Here is an 18393-nt window from a genome sequence, read left to right on the forward strand (position 1 = left end):
CAAAGAGAGTTGTATGATAGGTGCACTTGTAATAGCAATTTGTCTTTCACGGTTAGGTTGCTCCATGCTAAGTCTATTTGTCGTATTTCCGCCAAGGCCATCAACATGTTGCTAGAATTATTTAAAGAGACTCTTCCTCAGGATAACGTAATACCCCGTAATTTTTATGAAGCAAAGCAATTGAAGCGAGGGTTAGGATTTGATTATAATATCATTCACGCTTGTAAAAATGATTGTGTTCTCTACTGACAACAATATGCAGAATTTAACTCATGCCCAGTGTGTCATGAGTCAAGATGGACATCCAATAAACATAATGTACCTCAAAAAGTGTTAAGACATTTTCCGTTGATTCCTCGACTTCAAAGATTGTTTACGTCCCAGTTGACTGCCAAAGATATGTCTTGGCATCACACAGAAAGAGTCCAAAATGAAAACTTCCTCTCGCATCCTGCAGATTCCTTACAATGGAGGAAATTTGACATCGAGTATCCATGGTTTGGTGAAGAACCTCGCAATGTACGTCTTGGTTTAGCAACAAATGGTTTTAATCCATTTGGCAACATGAGCACTTCTCATAGTACTTGGCCTGTTATATTAATGTCCTATAACTTGCCACCTTGGAAGTGTATGAAGGATCCGTATTTTATGATGACTCTACTGATACAAGGGCCAAGGTCACCAGGGAATGAATTAGATGTATATCTGCAACCACTAATTACAGAGTTGAAAGAGTTGTGGGATCAGGGTGTCAGTACATATGATGCGGCCTCATCAAGGGAGTTCAAGATGCATGATGTAGTGATGTGGAATTTTCCAGTATATGGAAATATGTCTAGGTGGAGCACAAAAGGTAAAATGGCTTGTCCTGTTTGCAATAAAGATACACAGTCTCAGTGGTTGAGTAATGGTAGGAAATTATGTTTTATTGGACATCGTCGTTATTTACCACATGATCATAAATGTCATTCAAATAGTGCGATGTTTGATGGAAGGGTTGAGTGCAGGGCATCACCGCCAGAATTGTTTGGGAATGATATTATCACGTAGTTGGGGGATGTTTTAGAAAACAGATTTGGGAAAGATACAAGAGTTCGAAAGAAAAAATGACAAGCAGTGGAGTTAAATTGGACAAAAAAAAAGTATTTTCTTCGAATTGTCATATTGGTCTATCTTGACACTGCGCCACAATCTAGATGTTATACACATCGAGAAAAATAAATGTGAGAATATATTGGGCACTCTGATGTCAATATAAGAGAAGACAAAAGATACAGCTAACTCTCGTAAAGACTTAAAGGAGTTGGGGATAAGACCGAAGTTGCATTTGCAAAATAATGGGTCGTCAGTTTATATACCCATCGGATGGTATACACTTTCAAATGATGAGAGAAATAAATTTTGTGATTAGTTTATGACAATCAAATTACCTGATGACTATGCTTCAAACATGACAAGATATGTTTGAACACATGATTGAAAGATAACTGGTCTTAAAAGTCATGACTGTCATGTATTTCTACAGTGTCTGTTGCCAGTTGGTGTGCGTGGAAAGCTTACTCGAAATGTACGTACATCTCTCACAGAATTAGGGGGATTTTTCAGAGACATTTGTAGTAGAACGTTAAAAGTTGATGCATTTTAAAAAATGGAAGCTGATATTGTAGTAATATTGTGCAAATTGAAGAGTTTGTACCCACCTTCATTCTTTGATGTAATGGTTCATTTAGCTGTGCACCTACCTCATGAGGCTTTAGTTGCTGGCCCGGTTCAATATAGATGGATGGATCCTATTGAACGGTTTTTGGAAGAACTTAAGCGATCTGTGGGGAATAAAGCTCGTCCAGAAGGTTCGATTACAAAGTCATATATTGATAATGAGTGGCATACTTTTTGTTCAATGTATTTTAGTGGGGCTGTTACTAGATTTACAAGACTAGACCGAAATTATGAAGGTAGACGAAAGATGGGAGTCTTATCGACATTTAATGTGTTTTCCCAAACAGTGCGTCTCATAGGCGCACAAGGGGGCTACGACTTATGTGGGCGAGAGTCTGAAAGAGTTCGATGGTATGTCTTGAATAACTGCACAAAGTTTGATCACTAATTGAGGTTAGTGATGATCCTCTAAATCAATATTATCTTTAAGTTTATGTATAATAATATAGTATAACTTCATACAAATTAAACATTCACATGAGCATGCGCAGCAAACATATACAACTATTTCGCTCGAATGGTGTAACTGACGTAGAAAAGACGTACGAAGAGGAATTTGCCTCGTGGTTTGAACATAGGGTATTGCTTTTAAGCCCCATTTTATAATACGAATTACATACCACTAAACTCCACGTTTTTTCTATATAATAATATTTATTGATATAGGTTGTATCAAAATATGGTAAAAATTTAGAAGAAATCTCACAAGAACTGTATGCTCTAGCATGTGGTCTGTCCAAGTGGGCCATCCAGAAATCAGGATGTTTGGTGCGTGGATATAGATTTTACACAACTGATAGAGAACGATATAGGAAAACTCAAAATTATGGGGTCGTGGTCGAATGAAGTTATGGGGATAATAACATTGACTTCTACGGAATTATGGAATATATCATAGCGTTAAAGTACGTGGGGGGATATATGGTCTGGTTGTTTAAATGTAATTGGTGGGATGTCTCAAATCCTAAGTTAGGAGTGCGTAACGATGATTATTTTATGAGTGTCAATACATCTCGCACATGGTATGAGGACGATCCCTTTGTTCTCGCTTGCCAATCAAATCAAGTTTTTTATTTTGATGATCCGGAGTACAGAAACACATGGCGGGTAGTGGAGAAGTTTGCACCAAGAAATGTATATGATTACATTCCATAGATAGATAAACCATATGAAGAAGTTGATAGTCTAGCAAATGAAGCATATCAAGAAAATGAAGTAGGCATCAATCTATTTGTTGATCTAAGCCAATATGATATGGTCTCATTGCATAGAGAAGATGTTCAACCCGAAGTAATTGAGGGTGAAATATCGGAAGAAGATGAATCAACTGAAGTGTCTAGTGAGGATGAGGGCGACTCGTCCAACAATACGAATAGTGAATGAATTTCAAACATGAATTTTTGTAGTATTATTCTTATAAATATCTATAACGTTTGTTTGAATAATAATTTGTTACAATTTCAAATAGATATGCCTCTCAAACGCAAAACAACACATGTGTCATCTCCATCCATTACTGACTTCTCGTGTGGTTCACCTGCCATGAATAGTGAGCCAACATCACCAAGCCCAGAACAAGGTATTTTATCGAATTAAATATCACATTTTATGTTCAATTTAAATAATATATCTATAAAATAAAATAATTTAATTAAAAAATTATGCTTTAATTATTGTATATATAGCTGTTGTAAGCAAGTGCCGAGGCAGAGGCGCTACAAGGGGTGTCTGCACAGAGAAAGTAAGAAAAGTGGGTAAAATCAAGGTTGATATCCCTGATGATCACACTGATGGCTCCGGAGACTCAGCAGCGTGGCTTGCTTCTTATGTTAGTACGCTTACTCGCACGTTTGCATCGATTGCTACATCCTCTTGGTCTAAAGTTCCCCAAGATGTGAAAGACCGCATCAAAAAGCATTGCTTGGTAATAAGCTACATCTCAAGCAACTAAGTATATAGCATGTTACTTTCAAGTTACTTTGTGTTTATACTAATTGTTTATAATTTTTTAAAGTATGAGTTTGAGCTTAATTTTGGTCGACGAGAGGATCGATTAACGGTTGAGGAACTGATGTCGAATGCATTTTGGAGGTACAAAGATCGATGACATGCACACTATAAGAAGTTCAGTACTATAATAGAGGCGTGCCAAAATCCATTCCAAGCAATTCCATCAAACAAATGAGAGAAAGTTTGTGATATGCTTGAAGATCTTGCTTATCAGGTAATATCGCTACTATCTTTTTTTAGCAGTATATGATAGATGTATTAAACATATAGAATAATATTTTTTGTTTTAGCAAAGGAGTACTGTGAATAAAGCTAATAGATCAAATTTAAAGATAAACCATCATGTAGGTTCTTGATCTTTGCATCGTTTGTCTAACTAAATGGTAAGTTATTTTAGTGCCTGTTAAATATTAACATATAATACACTTTTCTCTTTTAAGTTTTAATATTGATTTTCCTTTTGCAGAGAGAAGAAAGTCCCGCTGTCTATGATCTGACCCAATTGTATGCTAAAGTACATAAAAATCATGATGGTGTTTGGGCCAGTCTCGAAGCAGAGGCAAATTATATAAGTTTAAGTTTTTTTAATTTCATTGTTACATAATATTTTTGTTACTTATACTAACTTTAATGTTTTTATTTTTGTAGGACAGGAAGATATCTCTTAAGGAAACTGCTATGGATCCATCTAATGCGTCATCTGTTAACGATGCTCAGATCCTTTCTCAAGTTCTTGGACCACGTTCTGGATATTTGAGGGGTTTACGACATTACATACAACCGTCCTCAACATCATCATCCTATTCTCGACCCAGATCGAATGACGACAAGACTAAGGAGTTAGAGGAAGCAACACTTGAGATAGAACGATTGAGATCCAATGAAAAAGAGTTGCTGACCCAATTAGATCAAGCAGTGGATATTGAGGCGAGATTAGAAGAGATGATGCAGTTGAATAACCAAAAAATGTTTGAACAGTTCCAGTCAATGATGTCCCAAAACTCTATGCCACCACCATAGTCTTAAAATTTATATTTTCTTTAATTGCATTTATATTATGATATTCCAAAACATTTGAATAATTGAAGTTTGAATTACAATTTGTGTAATATTAGTATGATATTTTTAATTAAATTTTGATCTATATGATTAATACCGTTCGAATAGTAAATAACCAGTTCGAAAGGTAAATTACCATTTGTAATTCCATTCGAACCAAAACCGACTCATTCGAACAAAAACTAACCCATTCGAATGGCAATCGAGACATATGGACGTTCGAACAATAAATTATTTGTTCAAACAACATTAATATGCAAAACCCCATTCGAATGGATATAATTTTCGAAAAAAAAATTTCTGTTTGAACAGACATAATTTTTGTTCAAACACAAGTTATTTGAAAAATTTATTAGTTCGAACGCATAAAATTTGTTCGAACACTCCATTCGTTCGAACAGAATCAAATATGATCATTAGTTCGAATGAATATTTCATATTGTTTGAATGGATGTCTCGATTCGGACGGGGAAATATTCCATTTGAACAATGTATTGAGACGAAATTAGATCGTCTCAAAAAATTTTCCGTTCGAATGGTTTCGACTGGATCTGCCCAAGTTTGTCTATAAAAATAATTTTTTGAGACAAAATTTGATTTTTGTCTCCAAAAAATTTTTAAGACGGTCTTTTTGAAACAAAATAGAGATAAAATTTCTTCGTCTCCAAATATAATTTGGGACGAAATTTGGATTTTTTGAGAGAAAATTTTTTATCTCAAAAACCCCAATCTCTTGTAGTGCTAGTATGTAAACATGAGCATTTTCAGAATGCAGAACAAATATTTACTTTCAGAATGCAGAATCAGGAACATTTACTTTCAGAATGAAAATAAAAAACATGTTACTAAAAATATCAGAGCGAAACTTTCAGAAAACATTCTTATTCAAAAATCCTTTGGCATATCAAAATCTAAGACATCATCTTTATCATATCAGAGCATCACATTAGGACATATACCATGTTTAACCCCCCGTGATAGGGTTATAAACCACAATTATAACCCGTGGAAGGGCCGTATCCACTATTATCACCCGTGGTTGGGCCATGTACCATGTTTAACCCCTGTAGTAGGGTTATAAACCACCATTTTAACCCGTGGAAGGGCCGTATCCTCTATTATCACCCATAGTTGGGCCGTATACCATGTTTAACTCCCGTGAGAGGGTTACAAACCACCATTATAACCCGTGGAATGGTCATCTCCACTATTATTGATATGAACCTGTGGGAATGAAATCTCTTAAACCCACAATAAATTTGAACACTCACCCAAAAAAGTCAAAATCAAGTCAATAGATGGAGAATCTAGACCCGATGAGAACTCATTTCAAGAACCTAGATTATATTAAAATATGTTGAAGAGCCTGTCTCAAGAACCCAGATTACAAGAAGGAACGCCACAAAGGTTGTGATTTACCTTTGATAAGTTCAAAAGTTCATTCAAGAACAAGAGGAGATAAGCTTAACTCACAATGAATAAATTCATCAAATTTCATAAACTAATTAAAATGAAGCTTCAAAGAGTATTTAAAGGAAAACCTAATTAAAACCCTAGTCAAAATAAATATCTTCCGAAAATTCCCCTGAGTGAATAGTGTCATGGCTACAGTAACTGCTTGAAACCCTAGTTCAACAAAATAATAACTTTCCCAACATGCCTTTGAGTAGGTGCCTCCCTTAAGTCCTTCTTATAATAAACCCAATTATTCTAAACTAATAAAATAAGTCATTTAAATGAATTAAACAAGTTGAAAGCCTTCAAGTGCCCAAAACTTTTAAGTCATGTTGTTGCCCTCTTCAATAGCCTGTATCAAATGAATCAAAACTATATCTTCATCCTTCAAGCCCTTCTTAAATGTTGGGCTCTTGCTAAACTCGTGCCAAGTGGATTGCACTAGTCCTTGCATTGCCTCCTTGATTTTCTTGGTTCTTGACCTTGTAATTGGCCCATCTGAAACTTGCAAATGATCTTGAAGATTAGGTCCATCTTGATGCCCATCATTCTCTCTCTCCTTAAAAGGATTCGATCTCGAATCTCCACCTGCATCAAAGGGGAAAATGTTAGTAGCATTGAAAATAGTACAAATATAATACTTGCCTGGAAGATCCACTTGATATGCATTATCTTTAATTTGTTCAAGAATTTGGAAAAGTCCATCCAAGCTACTCCTATCATCAACAAGCAAAAACATCAAAGCTAAAGGAGTATGGAGATTAAAACCATAAACAATTTTGAAAGGAGAATAAAAAATAGTAGTATGCAAGGTTTTTTTATATGCACACTCTAATAAGGCCAAATGATACTCCCGCAAATATCTATGTAACAATTCAATGAATGGTAAATGATACTCCCGCAAACGTTCATGAAACATATCTAAAGCTTTCCTTATACCAAAATGACCACTCCAATTATATGCAAACTCAATGAATGGTACGCAATACTCCCACAAACGTTCATGCAACACATTAAGGAATGACAAATGATACTTTCACAAACGTTCGTGCAACATGTCAATGAATGGAAAATGATACTCTCACAAAAGTTCATGCAATACGTCTAAAGTCTTCCTTACACCAAAGTTACCCAACAAACCACCATGTCTATCACACACAAGCAACTTACGCGTAAAACTAGTGGGCACACAAAGATTATTCTCTATAAACAAGTACCAATCTAGTTTATAGAACTTACCAAATGATGCCTTCTCAGATGTTCTATACACACTGGCAAAGTCATTGTCTTTAGCATGCAATTTCTTATCATATTCAAATCTCAATATCTTTGCACTTAAAATAAAGATAAGGACATACCTTCTTGCTAATACATTAACTACAAAATTTTCCTCACCATGTGTGTATTCTATTACATGAGGAAAAGTCTCAATATAGTCCTCCCACTTAGCATGCATTCTAGTCAATAACTTACCTTGTTCATTCAAGTGTGTCAAAGACTCATATTCTTCAAAGCTAGGTCGGGTAGGAATTGTCGCACTTGGCACAAAATCAATGTAGTGCTCTATCTCCCTAATAGGAGGCAATCCACTAAACACACTGCTAGGAATCACGACCGCATATCCCTGCAACAAAGAGACAACAACACTAGGCAAAGATACATCAAGTTCGTTAGTATTAAGACTCGCCTTAGCATAAAAGCTCAATTTTCTCTTTATTTTTTTCTCACTTCTACACTCTCTCTTTTCTTTCCACTCTCTTTTTCTTTTTCACTATCTTTTTCCCTTTCACTCTTTTTTTTTCTTCTCTCTCTCTTTTTTCTGTCACTCTCTTTTTCTTCATCTTTTTTTGAACTCTCGACCTCATAATTGTTTTTAAACTCAATCTCCTTTTTTCTTGAGGTCTCAACTTTAGCCTAATCTTTTTTCTCTCTCATTTTTCTCTCTTTCTCCTTTTCAGCCTCACTATTTCTTTTTTTCTCAATCTAACATTCACTCTTGCATTTTAGCTCAATCTCACTCTCACTCTTGTTTTTTAACTCAATCTCTTTTTCACTTTTTCTTTTTTGATCACTCTCACTTTCACTCATAAAACAAGATATCTACTAGAAAGATGTATTCAGCCCATTTGATGATAAAGCTCAATCAACAAATGTCTTTCTTTCTCTTTGTTGTAACTATGTAGCAACCTTTGAATATTCTACATTTTCTTTTCTTTTTCTTTTTTTCCAAATTTTCTTTTTTTTTTTTCCAAATTATCTTTTCTTGTCTTTTCTTTTTGTTTTTCCTTTCCTTTCCTTTCCTTTCTTTTCTTTTCTTTTCTTTTCTTTTCTTTCCTCTTCTTTTCTCTAATTCAATCACAAACATCAATATTCAATTGTGAAAATCAAGCAATTGAATTCAAACACACAAGAATTGACAATGAAGTAGAAAAGATATAATGAAACGGCACTTCAAGCAATTGACAAACTTAAAGATGCAAGAAACCCTAGGTGATGCAAATTTCAGCCAAACCAAAAATCCTAAGAATTTCCGCAGCCGGCTTTTTGTTTTTTTTTTTCTTTTTTTGCAACCCTAGAACAATGAAGCCCTAGAATTAAATTTAAAGATGCAAGAATTCAAAAACAGAATCAAATATGATTGGAAACCTTACTCTGAATACCAAATGATATGAACCCGTGGGAATGTAATCCCTTGAACCCACAATCAATTTGAAGACTCACCCAAGAAAGCCAAAATCAAGTCAATAGATGGAGAATCTAGACCTAATGAGAACTCGTTTCAAGAATCTAGATTATATTAAAATCTAGACCCGTTGAAGAACCTGTCTCAAGAACCCAGATTACAAAGAGGAACGCCACAAATGTTGTAATTTACCTCTGATAAGTTTAAAAGTTCATCCAAGAACAAGAGAAGATAAATTCAACTCACAATAAATAAATTCATCAAATTTCATAAACTAATTAAAATGAGGTTACAAAGAGTATTTAAAGGAAAACCTAATTAAAGCCCTAGCCAAAATAAATCCCCATCTTCCAAAAATGCCCCTGGTGAATAGTATCACGGCTACAGTAACACTGCTGCAGTAACTTCTTAAAGCTCTCGTTCAACAAAATAATAACTTTCCCAACGTGCCCTTGAATAGGTGCCTCCCTTAAGTCTTTCTCATAATAAATCTAATTATTCTAAATTAATAAAACAAGTCCTTTAAATGAATTAAACAAGTTGAAAGCCTTCACGTGCCCAAAGCTTTTAAATCATGTTGTTGCTCTCTTCCATAGCTTGTATCAAATGAATCAAAACTGGATCTTCATCCTTCAAGCCCGTCTTGAATGTTGGGCTGTTGCTAGACTCGTCCCAAGTGAATTGCAACAATTCTTGCATTGCCTCATTGATTTTCTTGGCTCTTAACCTTGTAATTAGCTCATTTGAAACTTGTAAAGGATCTTGAAGACTAGGTCCATCTTGGTGCCCATCAATTATAACTCGTGGTTGGGTCGTATCCACTATTATCACTCATTGTTGGGCCGAATGCCACTATTATCACCTGTGGTTGGGCCGTAACAAAAAACCGAACAGAACATCATAATCAGACTTAATCAGAATACGGAATCAGAATCTCATGCCAATGTTTTCAAATGCCACTTCATATCAAAAACCAAAAACTGAACATCTTCAGATAATTTCACATGTTCGAAATAAACAGAATCAAAACATCTTCATTTATTCACAGCAAAACTTTTAGATCTCATGCATCAGAACATCTTTATTTCATCAAAACAAAACTTTAGAAAAAAAGAAGACTCAAGTTTGCTCTTTTATAGATTAGAAACATAATGCACAAAAACTAGTTCATGTCTACATTTTTTTTTTTGATAAAAGAAACTGATCTCATTAAGACATAAGTCCAATTACATGAAAACACAAGCAGAAATCGAGTAGAACAACTACTTCATTTCTTTTGTGACAATAGAAAAGATACATGAGGGACATGTTTCAAGATCATATCGATCCTCTGTGCAATCCAGGGCAGATTTGGCTAGGTGATGTGCTACCATGTTAGCTTCTCGGAAAGTATGCACCACTGACCAGCAAGCAGAAGAATTTAGTACCACCCTTGCATCCTCCACCAGACAGCTACCCAAACTCCAGTTCTTTGGTTGGTGGTTCATTAAATCTACTACTTGCTTTGAATTCCCCTCCAACATACATTTTGTTATGCCAATTTCTCTGCAGAAAACTACTGCTAGGAGGATGCCATAGGCTTCAGCATCGAAGGGAGTTCCTTTGAAGGATTTGTTTGCTTGTAGGCTCCCAATAGGGAAACCTTGGTGATCTCTGATGAGCACTCCAATTCCTATATGTCCTTCCTTTTGATTTACAGCCGCATCCCAGTTGACTTTAAAAGAACCAACCTCAGGCTTTGACCACTTTTGAGTCCCTACATGAGTTGTGGGATTGACTACTGGCTCCTCTGTGAGAATTTCCCTGTATGCTACCAGTTCTGCCTTGGCTAGTTGGTGGAGAGCAGTTGGATGTTTGAAATCTTTACCATAAAGAGTGTTGTTCCTTCTATCCCATATGCCCCTCATAGTAGCTGCCACTTCTTCAAGTTCCTCTAAACTAAGCCTCTCCACCATTCTCGACCAGATATCAAATATTAAATCACTTTGAAAAGATAGTTTTTGCACCTTTATAACTCCCTGACCCCACACATCCTTTGCAGCAATGCAGCCCCACAGAACATGACCAGAAGTTTCAGGCTCCTGCTTACAGATCAGACATGAACTGTGTTCCACTACTTTCCTCCTTCTCAGATTTGCTAGAGTTGGTAAGGCCTCCTTGCATGCTTTCCATAGGAACATTTTAGTAGCAGGGGTTACTCTCAACTTCCAAATAGCCTTCCAAGCTTGTTTTTCATTAACTTTTCTTGAGGTCTCCCCTTCTTGTCCACACTCTAAACTTTTACTGAGGTGATATCCACTCTTGACAGTATATCTCCCTTGTGTAGTAAATTGCCAGACTAGTTGGTCCTCTCTCCACCCAAAACTGATTGGTATAGATTTATGTCATCAATTTCCTGTTGGGTGAAGAGCTCTTTGAGAAAAGGTTCCTTCCACTGTTGCACTTGTGGGTCAATTAGATCACAAACCTTTTCACACCAACAATCCCCATCTCGAATGGACTGAATCTTATATGGATGAGAGAATGGCAGCCATTTGTCTGACCAGATATTGATTTGTTTTCCATTCCCCACCCTCCATATGAGACCTTCCTTTAACAGCCTTAAACCTGCATGAATACTTCTCCAAGCAAAGGATGGCCCTGTCCCCACTTTGGCTTCTAACAGCCCCCCTTTGCTGAAATACTTTTGCTTAAGAACCCTGGCCACCAGAGAGTTTGGGTTTTGTAAAATTCTCCAACCTTGCTTTGAGAGTAAGGCTAGATTAAAACTTCTCAAATCTCGAAACCCAAGCCCTCCCATGTCTTTGCTGAAACTGAGCTGTTTCCAATTCACCCACTGAATCTTGGAGCTATCTCCATTGAATCCCCACCAGAATTTCCTGAGTAGTTGAGTTATTTTGCTAGTGATGGAGGCTGGTATTAAGAACATACCCATGGCATAGGTAGGTATGGCTTGAAGGACTGCTTTGAGGAGAACTTCTTTCCCTGCTGTTGATAGAAATTTGTTTTTCCAGTTTGTAACTCGACTCCATGTCCTATCAATTAATGAATGGAATGATGCCACCTTTGCTCTTCCCACCATTGCAAGTAGACCTAAGTATCTTTCAAAAGAGCCAGAGGATTTAACTCTTGCAATCTCCAAAATTTGTTTTTGAACTGCTTGGCTATTATTCCTGCTGAAAAAAATAGAGGATTTGTCTTTATTTATCACCTGTCCTGAGGCCTTTTCATATATATCTAGTAAGTTGAGCACATGTCTAAGTTCCTCGGTTGAAGCTTGGCAGAAGAGCAGGCTATCATCTGCAAAGAAAATGTGGTTCACTGATACTGAGCCTCTTCCAAAAGGGATAGGGGTCAAAACCCCATAGCTTTCTGCTTTGTTTAGCAGGGCAGTGAGGGCTTCTGCACATAGAATGAAGAGGTATGGGGATAAAGGGTCACCTTGTCTAAGGCCCCTTGAAGGCAAGAAGGACCTTTGAGGCTCACCATTAACCAGTATTGAGTATGTTACAGATTGGAGACAGGTCTGAATTAAGTTAATACATTTTGGAGGGAACTCCATCTTGGCCATAGTAGCTTCAACAAATTGCCATTCCACCCTATCGTAGGCCTTACTCATGTCTAATTTCATAGCCATAAAACCTCTTTTGCCTTTCATTTTTGAGTTCATGGTATGAAGGATCTCGTAGGCAACTAGAGTATTATCAGAAATGAGCCTCCCGGGTACAAATGCACTATGGTTATGGGAGATGAGCTTAGGCAGGATGGCCTTCAGCCTGTTTGCAAGGGTTTTGGAGACTATTTTGTAAACCACATTGCACAGGCTAATAGGTCTATAATCTGAGACTCTCTTAGGGTTTTTAATCTTTGGTATGAGGGTGATATAAGTGTCATTAACCTCCTTAAGGGATCCACCCTGGTTTAGTACTTTGAGTGCAAAGTTACACACTTGTTCACCCACTACGTCCCAGTGCTTTTGATAAAACTGTGCTGGAAATCCATCAGGGCCAGGAGACCCTAGTGGATTCATCTGAGAAATAGCCTCTGTTATGTGTTCTCTAGTGAAAGGGAACATTAACCATGCCTGCATCTCCGAATCAAGTTTTGTTTCCATAGCAGACAGGCAGTTTTCAAAATTTGAGGGATTGGTGGAAGTAAATAGTGAAGAGAAATAACCTGTGAACACACCTCCAATCTCTGCCTGCTCAGTGACATACCTTCCTTGTGAGACCTCGACCCTTTTGATGGTATTGATCTTTCTTCTTTGACTAGCCTGCATATGAAAGTATTGAGTATTTCTATCTCCATGCTTAAACCAGTGTTGCTTTGCCCTTTGGCGCCACTTTAGATCATTTTCTATCAATGCAGACACCACCTCCTCTTGGGCTTGTTTCATGGTAGCTAAGTGTCTGCCCGAGCCAGTTTCTTAGAGATGACCAATGTTTTGTATTCCCTGAGTGATGTTCATAGCCTGCTGTTTTTTAGTATTCTACTGCCAAACCAGTAACTCCTGTTTACATGTGTCTAATTGTTTCCTCAGGGTCCTAGCCTCACTGCTTAGTCCATTACCTTCCTTCCATGCCTCACTAATGACCTTTTTACAATCATCCTTTTGTTCCCATGCCATTTCATATCTGAAGCGCACTTGTCTTCTCCTTCTTCCACTACTTGTTCTGCAGATTTCAATGAGGAGAGGGGAATGGTCAAATTTTACAGCTTCAAGGGCAGTGCATGAAGCATGACTAAAAATATCATTCCATTCCTTATTTCCAAGTGCTCTGTCTAACTTTTCTTTTGTGAATTCCCTTCCAAGCCTATTATTGGACCATGTAAAGCTTAGTCCCTGAGAGTGAATTTCATTTAGGCCACATAATTCTATTGCTTGCCTAAACTCCTCGATTTGTTTATAAGGTCTGCTAGCCCCTCCCATTTTCTCCTTTTGGTGTAGTATCTCATTGAAATCTCCTGAGCAAAGCCAGGCCATGGGACTGGAAGGTTTAAGCATCTTCAAAAGTTGCCAACTCCCACTTCTTTTTCCAGTCTCTGGATGGCCATAAAAATCAGTAAACTGCCATGTTGGTCCACTGTTTTCTTCTTGGATCAATGCACTGATATGCCATCTAGTGTCGTTAATCACTTTGACATCCCATTTGTCTTTCCATAACAGTGCTATGCCACCACTTAATCCCACACAGTCCACTGCAAAACACCCATCCATCATTAGATTTCTCCTGATCACTTCCATCCTTTTATTTCTACTTTTAGTTTCCACTAGGAAGACTAAAGTGGGACACTTTTCCTTTGATAAATTTCTAAGGACACTAACTGACCGAGGGTTCCCAAGCCCTCGGCAGTTCCATACCAAGATACTCATTGGTTTTGGCAGGGCTGGAGACCAACCTCTGCCTGAGCCAATGATGTTTCCTTGTTAACTCCATCTCCTTTAAATTTTTTTGAAGTAGCGTTACTATGTGTGAACCTTCTCTTGCATCCTCTCTGGTAGAACACTCTGGCGGACCTGTTAGGGGTTTCAATCAGAAGGGCACCACCATTTCCTTCATCCTGGGATGTTTTTTCACGTGCTTTTCTTTTCCATCTTTTGACAGTGCCAACCAAGTCAACCCTACAGGGGTTCACATGATCATCAGTACTATCCAAATTGCCTGTCTCCACCCTTTTCCCGGATACCTGCCTAGTTCCAGCAGGCGTTCTAGTAGAATCCACCTCACTCCTTTGTAGGACTTCCAACTTTTCAAGATCATACGTGGGGGACCATTTTTCTACTTTGCACGTGGAGCCCTCTTTTGGTAATTTAGAAACCTGTACCATGTTCTTCTGGATCCCTTGCATATCAGTAGCTTCAGTGGCTCCCTCGAAGCTAGGCACCCCATACACAATTGTTGACTGCTTTACTTCTGGGATCCATCCTACCTGTCCTATGTGATCTTTAAGCTGGTTCCCGAGAAAGTCACCCTGATTAAAAACCTCGACTACTCTTTTTTCTTTTGTTGGTGGTTGAGATTGGACCCTTTGCTTTTTTTCTTCCTCATTTTCTGCTGAGGACATATCCTGCTTTCCCGCTCTTTTCTGTTCACCACTGCATTGGCTTCCACTTCAGCCACTGTCTTCTTTCTGTTCACCACCCCGTTGGTTTCCATTCCCACCACCACCAAACCTGCGCCTATCAAAAATGTTTGTGTTCCTGGGTTGTCCTCGTAACCAGGGGCCAAACTGATGCGAGGCCTGTTCATCTCCTTGTTGCTCTGCTCTTAAACGAGCACAGTTTCTACCTTTGTGGGACAACACCCCACATTTGAAACAAAAACTTTGTAGACGTTCGTACTTGAAGGAAATGCAATGCTGTTGTTCACCTAGCTTCAGCCATTTCCCTCTCAACAAAGGTTTAAGTAGATCCACCGCTACCCTTACTCTGAGACACCTCCCCCAAGCACGTCCATCAGCCTCGGCTTCCACTCTGATAACGTGTCCAATGGATCCTCCAAATTGCTGACCAAAATCTTCTGTCATGGTGGCTAATGGAAGGTTATGCAGCTGCACCCAAAAGGGTTCAAAATGAAACTGCAGTGCATGGATGGATACTGTTTCATCCACTTCCATCATGGTTAGCAGGTGTCTATCAAAGAACCATGGACGTCCACTTAGTACTCTATCTTTATCTACCATCTTTTGGAATTCCATCAGAAAACATTGCTCTCCCAACTCCTTGAAAGTAACCCACCCATCCAGCTTCCATATCTGCGACATGGTGACCCTAAAACCTTCACTGTTGACACTCTTCTCCGTTAGGGCCTTTCCCACAATGCAGTGTTTGCCCCGTGCATCTTCCTCGGTGTATTGTTTTGGATTTGCATGGAAACATGAGATTTCTTCTTTTGAGAGATGAAACCTCTCCCATTGTGTTGCCAAGTCTTCTGCCTCCATTTTGACAGCCAATAAACAGAATCACCCAGGTAACTCACATGCAGTGAGCCGTATACCTTATGAGCATACCAAAACCAGCTGACTAGCGAACCAGACACGGAAACTCACATCAAGTGAGACGTAAACCTTAGAGTGGAAACCCATGGCACTGAAACCTCACACTCTCTCTGCGAGAAAACGAAGGCACTCCCAATGTAACTTCCTTATTCATGTCTACATTAGTCATGACACAAATACTCTTCTATTTCTTACGGATCTCATTAGTAATGCAGAGTAAATAACTGAGGTTATTTTCAATTTCTTTTCATAACAAAACATGCATACTTTTCAAAAATCAACCTCAACCTATTTTATTTTTATGCAAAGTCTAGTATAAGAATCCCGCTTACCTAAACTTCTTAACTTTTCAGAATTTTCCTCAAAATGCCAAATCAACTAAAAGTCGCCACTTATAAAATAATCAATTAAATTTCCAATCGAACACGTATTTTAATATTTAAGCCTAAGATGCTAAAATAACCTATTTTAATTCCTCAAAAACTTAAATCCATGTAATCCTAAAATATCGTCACATTTCTAGATTTCCTCGATATCAATTAATACTTCCAACTTATAAATTAAAATAATTGTTATTAAGATCGAACAAAAATGAATATCATTTAATAAAAACCTTTATTTTAATGTAGTCCAATATAGAAATTTGTATCTTTGGAATATAATCCAATTAAACACAGTTCAATTTAAATAAAATACCATCTACACAAAATATAAATTTTTGAGACTTAAAACAAAGTCCATAAAAAATATAACTCTGCCATGAATTATACTAAGGATAAAAATGTAATTAAAACTCCTGGTAGTTTTGTAATTGGAAAGGCAAAATTGTAAAAACACTTAAAAGGAGTATGAGATGTGCTACGTATAAACTATAAACCATAAATACAGCCTTGATGGCATTTCCGTAATTACAAGGAGATATGACTTCTTTGTAAAAGAAGCTAATATTACATGAAGTATGTATGCGGGCAGAGGTTCACAGTGGCGGAAAGGGGGTTGCAACGGAGCTGTAGTGCCGTGGAAGGTGGTGATCGCGACGGAGCACTGAGAGAGAGAGAGAGGGCATGGAGGGTGAGACCAACTGATGAGAGAAAGAGACTGAGCACTACAGACCGAGAGAAATCGATAGAGTAAGAGAGAACGAAAGCTCATCATGCGGGAAGGAGTTCTACAAAGTGCTGGGAGGTGGACAGTGGCTACGTCGGCGGCTGGGTGGCCTAGTGCAGAGAGATAGAGTGATGAGAGAGCCAAGGTGATGATCAACCAAAAATGGCCATCTCGGTTCTGCTCTGTTTTTGGACTGCAAAAACAAAGTTGTTCAGCTTCGGTTTCGTGTGGATGTCGCACGTGTTTTGTGGTGCAGATCAATGGCTATGGCAGCATTATGGAGGAGCATGAAACGTCCTGAACTCTTTGGAAAGCTACAGTTTTCGTGTGATGGTTGAGTAAAACAGTGAAGGCACAGACTGGTTGCGTTGTGAACGGTGGGGCTTTGGCTTCGGTGATGGCAGCTAAACGAGAAAGGTTTGTTCTCATGGTTGGCTGTTGAGGAGCATAGATGAGGGGGGATGGTGGTGCAGGTTGGCTTTTGGCCGAGCATGGGTACTGTGCGCCGATGCTGACGGCTGAGGTTTCACATTGGCTGGGCAGTTTCTCTAAGCAGAAGAAAAAAACTTCTGCTTTTATATATAGGTCAAGTGGTTGAAATCCTAGAGGAACTAAAGGAAGAGAAGAATAAATGTAATGCGAATACGTATCTACTATGCGCACTCTTGCCGTGAAAGTTGTGGGGGTGCATGCCATGGACGTGAAGAATAACCCTAGGGGAGAAAGATAGATAGAAAACGTGCATGGACAGGGGCTCAAAATGGCTTCATACGAATTTGGGCTTGTTGGGCCCACTTCTTGATTTATAAAAGGCCTTCGTATTACATTCTAAACTAGCCTTCGTTCCACAATTTTCCCGGCCAAAAATTCAAAATAAATCTCACTTGATCCATAAAATATTAACCGAAAATAATTTAAATATCAAGTGTAACACACCGTATTTTAGTGCAGTTTTACTGAAGCAATTATTTTTATGGATTCAAAAATTTATTCTCTTATTTTAAAATTGATTGAATTTTTAGTGAGTTTATTTTTATAATTTTAATTTGGTAAAAATTATTTTTATGTGCTTTCTTAATATTTATTTATTGTTATGCATTTAAATTGCTTTACATATTTAATTAATTACTGCGAGATTTAATTATTTTAATTTCACTTTACCATTACGTTTAAATTATTTTATTTAACTTGTGGTTTTGAAATCGTTTCCGTTGGATCATTTTTGTGACCCAAGATATGAGGATTGGACCTCATTTCTTTCCCTCCATTTTCTTTCCTCTCTTTTTCTTTCTTCTTTTCTTTTCTTTCTTTTTCTTCTTTTCCTTCATTTCCCTTGGCTTCCCGCGCGACACCCACCCCCT

The 18393-nt window shown here is 37.8% G+C and overlaps 2 protein-coding genes across 2 annotated transcripts; both read right to left on the reverse strand.

Annotated features, from left to right (window-relative positions):
- Positions 1–10188: 10188 nt before the first annotated feature.
- LOC108992322 lies at positions 10189–11106 on the reverse strand. Its single transcript, XM_018966855.1, has one exon. The coding sequence runs from the start codon at positions 11104–11106 to the stop codon at positions 10189–10191; it is 918 nt and encodes a 305-aa protein (XP_018822400.1).
- A 3934-nt stretch (positions 11107–15040) lies between these two features.
- Positions 15041–15868, reverse strand: LOC108992323. The gene has a single exon (XM_018966856.1). The coding sequence runs from the start codon at positions 15866–15868 to the stop codon at positions 15041–15043; it is 828 nt and encodes a 275-aa protein (XP_018822401.1).
- Positions 15869–18393: the final 2525 nt, after the last annotated feature.

The sequence above is a fragment of the Juglans regia genome, chromosome 15 (genome assembly GCF_001411555.2).
Source record: "Juglans regia cultivar Chandler chromosome 15, Walnut 2.0, whole genome shotgun sequence".
Classification (NCBI taxonomy): Eukaryota; Viridiplantae; Streptophyta; class Magnoliopsida; order Fagales; family Juglandaceae; genus Juglans; species Juglans regia.

Excerpts from the sequence above, each read along its gene's own strand:
- LOC108992322 (XM_018966855.1), bottom strand. The coding sequence starts at position 11,106 with ATGTTCCTATGGAAAGCATGCAAGGAGGCCTTACCAACTCTAGCAAAT.
- LOC108992323 (XM_018966856.1), bottom strand. The coding sequence starts at position 15,868 with ATGGAGGCAGAAGACTTGGCAACACAATGGGAGAGGTTTCATCTCTCA.